Source organism: Poecilia mexicana, unplaced genomic scaffold (genome assembly GCF_051168715.1).
Source record: "Poecilia mexicana isolate PSO_F unplaced genomic scaffold, ASM5116871v1 scaffold_5, whole genome shotgun sequence".
In the NCBI taxonomy this organism is placed as follows: domain Eukaryota; kingdom Metazoa; phylum Chordata; class Actinopteri; order Cyprinodontiformes; family Poeciliidae; genus Poecilia; species Poecilia mexicana.
The window spans coordinates 29,670,105-29,676,104 of NW_028263374.1; the positions used below are offsets into that span (position 1 = coordinate 29,670,105).

The following is a 6,000-nucleotide window of genomic DNA, read 5'->3' on the forward strand; positions in this document are numbered from 1 at the left end:
GCTACATAAGTTAAATTAATCTACCACGGAGCCGGACTCTAACACAGTGGATTCGTTAGAAATCTCACAGTCACGTTGCCAGTATGAATAAATGTGGGTTTCAAAGTAGCGGTGCACAAACCAGCAGCTGATCATTTATTTATAGTCAAAGTTTTTTCCTCGTACATCTTGCTAAGATGTAGCCACAACCTGACCGCGCTCCCTTTGGAGGTGCTTGATCTCATTTCATGTCTGAAGCATTAAAACCAACTCTCAACTCATCTCAACTTTATGAATACTGCAGCAGACGGGCGCTAACGCAGGCGTGAACGGGACCAGGGAGAGCAATGGGAGTGGAGAGAAAACAAGTGGTAAAGCAATTAAAAGGCAATTTGTGAAGGAAGGACAGAATTAACCTGCAAACCGGGTTTTCAAACCATGGAGGGCAAATGACTCGGAGAGAATGAAAGTCTGACAGAGAGATGCAGAGACAGAGAGGCGGAGAGCGAGAATTAACCTGCAATCAGGCCTCTATTTAGCTGCAGTCAGCCACAATCAGCAACCATATTAGCATTTAATTAGTCTGAGAGCCACAAACCACGGCCTGCCGCTTCGCTCTGATTACCTCATACACTTCTGTCAAATCTGTGTGTAGCTGCTGAGCATCATCTGAGCACATAAAGTCCCATTTTCACAATCTGTGTCCAGACATGATAAAACCTCCAAGAAGCAAAAGTCCACAAACAAAACGTTCAGCATTGTTTTTATTATAATCAATGAAAATAAACCTTATTTGGTAATGACCTGATCAATGTCACCTTAATTTTTCTTACACCATCTGTGTGTCTCTGAGTTATTAGTTTTAAAATACACTTATAAACATTTCTTGGGCTTCAATACATTACCAGTATCAAGGTATAAAACTTTTTAAAGGTTGTGAAAAGTTGTAGTTTCAAAGTTGCTATGAATTTTATTTATCTCATGAAGTGGACAGTGTGAATTAATCAGTTAATAATATTCAGGTAAATATGCCAGATTTACCCAGAGAGGCCAATTTTCATCTGATGGAAGGGATAAAAAAAATAATTTAACATGTATAACAACATCCACAGCCTATGATTTATGACAGAAAAGCTAAAAGTAGTGTAGTTTACAGTAAATATTTATATTAAAAATAAAACTGTCATATCTGCAAGAAAAAAACATGTAAAAACATTAATTTGGTTTGGTTTGACTTTATTGAACGTAGTGAAATAAAAGAAAAAACAAAGTTATTTACAAACAAAATAAACTGAAAACAAAATCATCAACAAAGAAAAACAGTAGTAAAGAGTATTTATATGTTCTACGGAGAGGGTAGAAATATGAACCCTAACCCTAATCGGCACCAGAAGATGATCCATCTTCCAAGAGACTGAGAGGATCACTGAGTTTGTCAGCTGCACTGATTTTACCAATGATGCCAGGTAATATCTGCAGTTTAAATCTTCCTCTCTGATCGATATTAATCCAGTTTACCATTTCTACCTGCTTATTATCTGTGGTTGCAATGATTTAAAGTATCAAACTAAGAACCAGCAGGAGCTCAGGAAACAGAGTGAACTCTGGAAACATGAAGGAAAGTCCATGAAAACAAGAAAAGAACTGGTGTGATGGAGATGAGTCTGTGGAAGAATGAAAGAAAAGGTTTCATGACAGTAATGAGATTTACTATAATCTGGTTTGGAGGCAGAAAAGAAGATGTTCTGATTTTAGGAGTAACCACAATGGAAATAACTTAAAGAACCTAGTGGAGCTGTTTAGAGACAACATTACAGAGTCTTAGCTTAGATTGCAAAGGAGAGGCATGTTAGATAAGTGATGGTGGATGCATGGCTGCCAGGCAGGAGCAAAAGGGACCAGGGAGGTTTATGGATGTGGTGAAGTACGATAAGCAGAGGGTTGGTGGAGCGGTGTGTCTGGGATGGTTGGTCTGCTGGTGACCTCCGAATGCAACAGAAGAAAACGTGATTAAAACAACGACTAAGAGGTTAAAATGTTTTAAATGTGTGTTTGTGCTGAAGGCCACTTTAAAGTAGAAACCACTGCTGTGGTTGCAGCACTGGGAGAGAGATTAACATGGCAGCCATAATAAATATCATGACATTCTCCACACGCAACGCATCAGCTGCTCAGCTGCAGCGCTCACCGCCTGCCGGATCGAGAAACGCTGCTGAAGCAAAAAGCAGCGCGTACACAGACATGAGAGACGCTGCAGAGTAAGGTTACAATATTTATACCTTTAATCCTAAAGATTTACAGAACCTGTAGCTTCTTTCTACCATAATGCAAAACTATGAAGCCTATGCAAAAAAGAAAAAAATCAGATTTTGCTGAGTTTTCACCTCACATTCACATCCAAACAGATAAAGTATTGACTCAGGGAATCAGAGTGAAGAAGCACACCACACTCTTCAGTTATTCATTTGTGGAAAAAATGAAACCATGAGTCATTTTCCTTCCACTTTCTAAATTATGCACAACTTTCTGAGCCTATCACGTAAAATCCCAATAAAATAAAGAAAGTTGTTGTTGTAATGTAGCAAAATGTGTTCAAACGGTGTGAATCATTCTGTACCATTGTTCTAACCTCTTATTGGTTATAATAATGATATTTCACAATTTTATTTCAACATGTTCCAGTGTTGAATAATGTGCAGAATACAGTTCAAACTTTACTCTAAATGCCACGGGATCCACATCCAAGTAAAAATCTTCCTTCATCTCTCACATCAGACTGCATCGAAAAGATTATCTACTACTGCCGTTTTCCAGACCAGATTAGTGTGACGGCAAACCAGGAGTAATAAAATTCAGCAATAATACCAGTCCAGATCAAAAAGTATTACATCATCATAAACTCATACAGGCTCCTCCTCTTCCTCTAAACTTATCCAAAATGTCTCGATTTTAACAGAATGTATGTCACTGAAGTAGAATCACCTGATTGTAAAAATGAATGTCTATTTTCAAAAAATAATGGTAAATGTTCAACTAAGACCTAAGTCATGAAAACGGATCACTGGTTTATGTAGGAACTAGTTAATTCATCTAAGTTTATTTTTGTTTGATACTGTGAAATCCAAAACGTTTCATCGTCTTTACCTGCAGCTGGAGGCACAAAAACTGATGTTTTACTGTGGATAAATGATAGATTCAGGTATAATCCTTTCATTAGCTGAAGATTTTAGCTTCACTTCTTTACTGTAAACCAAAGTCCTTTAAAAATGCTGATCCAAAATTGGAATTAAAATGTAATTTAAAAACAACTGAACTCTGAAAACAGTCAGGTCAACAATAAGCTGAATGGATCGAGAAATCTTAGAACAAATGTGATTGCTTCTGGGATAAATCATCCCAGAAATTATCGCAATAACCGATAATATTGCTTTGACATAATTTTCAAGTAATATAACAGTAAAGGCACAATAATGCAAGAACAGATACTGAAAAATCAAACAGAAAGACATTTTAAACAAAAACAACAAATAAGACACATTTTTAGAAGGACAAAATTGTCCTTCAAAAAATGACGAGTTGAAACCAAAACACCAAACTGAAGACTTTTATCATCCAGCTTTTGGAAGAAAAAGAGTAACAATAACTCGTGCAAATGAAAATTATTGAGTTCATTTCAAATTAATAATTTATTAATTGATGAATTGCTTATTGCAGCAGGCCTACTGTGCGTACATGCCCACTTACCGCCATCGTCCTCATCGAAGGAATTCATACAGGGGAAGTAGATGGCCAGGGCCTCGAAGGACGCCGAGAGGCTGATGCGGCTCTGCGATCTCTCCATGTATAGGCCCGCCGTCGGGCCCGGGTCGGCCGGCTTGGCCAAGCGCGGCTGGGCATTCTTCACGCGGAGTACGGCTCGCGGCGTTTTGGACGGCTGTCAGCTGCCCCCACGGCAGATCCACTTCACCCCAAAAAGAAGAGTCGGAACAACGTCAACACCGACTTAAATCGGTGCAGATTTAGCTGCAGCAAAAGTTACGGAGGAGGAAAGGCTTGAATGCTTTTAAAGAAGCAAGCTCCACAGGTGCTAAACATCCTAGAAAAAAGAAAGTAGTGTAGCGAGATACGAATGCTTTCTTTCTTCGTGTTCATGCAGTTTTTGTTGGAGAAGAACACCTGCCAGTCATTGCGAGTCTCCCTGGTTTCGTTCTTCAGTAGATACTTGTAACCATCCTGCTCTTTTACCCTCTGTGGTCTTCAGAAGTCATTTCCTGCTGGATTTACTGGCGTCACTTGGTGGCCCTTACCTGCATCTTTGCAACAATTAGATTTGATGTTGCTCTTCTCAATTCAGAGCTTACCTCTGAACCAACATCCTCCATCTATTTTGCACATCCAAATGACTTGTGATCTTTGGTTTCTGCAGAAGGATGAATGACGGGGTGGTAAAGGTGATGTTCACGCCCTGCATGAACCGTCTTGCTTTCCCAGATGAATCAGAGACCTCTCTTCTCGTCGCCTGGCAGTGCTGGTTCCTCCTGCTTTGGGCAGAGTCAGTGCTTTTCTTTCATTCAGAGAAACTGTCTTCCCAAATCCGCAGATGCCAGCTTCGTCTCAGATCAGGTGGGCCACCATCAGTTTCAGCAACAGTTGCACCTAAAGAGCAATCTGTTGCTCCGGTCTGCCTTTGGAACTGTTTCACGTTGGATGCATCTGTTGATGTTGGAAATGTTCAGAAGCTCGTTTGTTTCCAGGCTTCTCCGTTGCTCCTGTGTGGCTCCGTTGCCGTGCCGATGCTCCTCTGTCTGCTCCAAAGGCAGGGAAGGACAGAGAGAACGGTGGAAGAGAAAGAGAGGAAGAGGCTGCGCTACGGAACGGCGAGACTCTGAGCGGACTCATTCACTGGTGAGCGGCAGAGACAGAGAGGGAGGGAGGATGAAGGATAGAGGGATGGAGGAGGGAGAGTTAGCAGACTGCTGCTGGCAGCTGGACCAATCAAAACATGGATGAGGGAACGTGGGTGTGGCTAGGAGGAAATCAAGGCGGTGAAGGGCAGTGCAAGTTTATAGTGTCTCTGCTGCCTCCTTTAACTGATCAAACATTTTTTCAGCAAAGATATTTAAAACATGCATTACAACACAGATACAATGAGCACAAAAGCAGCAACACAACCGCCTGACTCAGGATGTAGAGATGGTGGAGACGGCCAGGAAGAAACCTTCAATCAGCTGGAAGGGGCAGAGAGGACAAAAGACGGCTTGGGCAAAAAGACAGAAGCACTGGGGCAGAGTTCCTCCACCGACATACGGAAACAAAAAGTTCACTAAGGAGTTTTTATGCCAGATAATCTGGTAGACTCAGTTCCATTGGGACCAAAACTCCGTCATCTGCTCCACCTCCAGCTGCTGTGGTTCTGTCTCTCTCTGCTCTGAGTCAAACCAACCTGTTCCCCTCCTGGCCTGTGGGGGCGCTGCACCAAGAACCACTGAAGGAAACGACACAAAAACCTCTGAAGGAACTGAGAGCAACTTCCTTCTTCACCAGATGGAAACAAGATGGAGGCATCAGATTTTAGCCGTTGGAGGATTTCTCTTTAGTCTTTGGCTAAAAACCACGAGACATTTCTCCCGCTAATGCTAGGCTAGCACGTTTGTTTTGGCTGTCTTTACCCAGAATGCCTTGCGGTGTAGTCCACTTTGTGCTTTTAGAGCGGTCTCCGGACCATTAGGAGTTCACATATGCATTGGAACAAAACCAGAGTTAATTTTAATCGAATTGAGACCAGAGTTCAATTAGCATTCACACCAAACAAACCGGACTTTCTAGACAAATGGACTGGAGTTTGATTAAAACAGGCTGAACAGATCTGGAGTGAATGCACCCAAAGTTATCAGCAGCAAGAATGTGGTTGACCTTTCTGTCAAAACCTTCGATCTCCACCAGGAGAACCATTTCTGTTTACATGAAATATGCAGAGTGAACAAAGTTACTGGATCAGTTATACAACAGCAACAATAACTG

General features: G+C 41.4%; 1 protein-coding gene across 1 annotated transcript in view; it reads right to left on the bottom strand.

Annotated features, from left to right (window-relative positions):
* Window positions 1-3,820, bottom strand: part of rims4 (regulating synaptic membrane exocytosis 4) — a 36,710-nt gene extending 32,890 nt beyond the window's left edge. The window contains exon 1 of the mRNA XM_088006001.1: window positions 3,724-3,820. Coding sequence (XP_087862127.1) covers window positions 3,724-3,820 — 97 coding nt within the window. The remainder of the gene's footprint in view (window positions 1-3,723) is intronic.
* Between the last annotated feature and the right edge of the window lie 2,180 nt (window positions 3,821-6,000).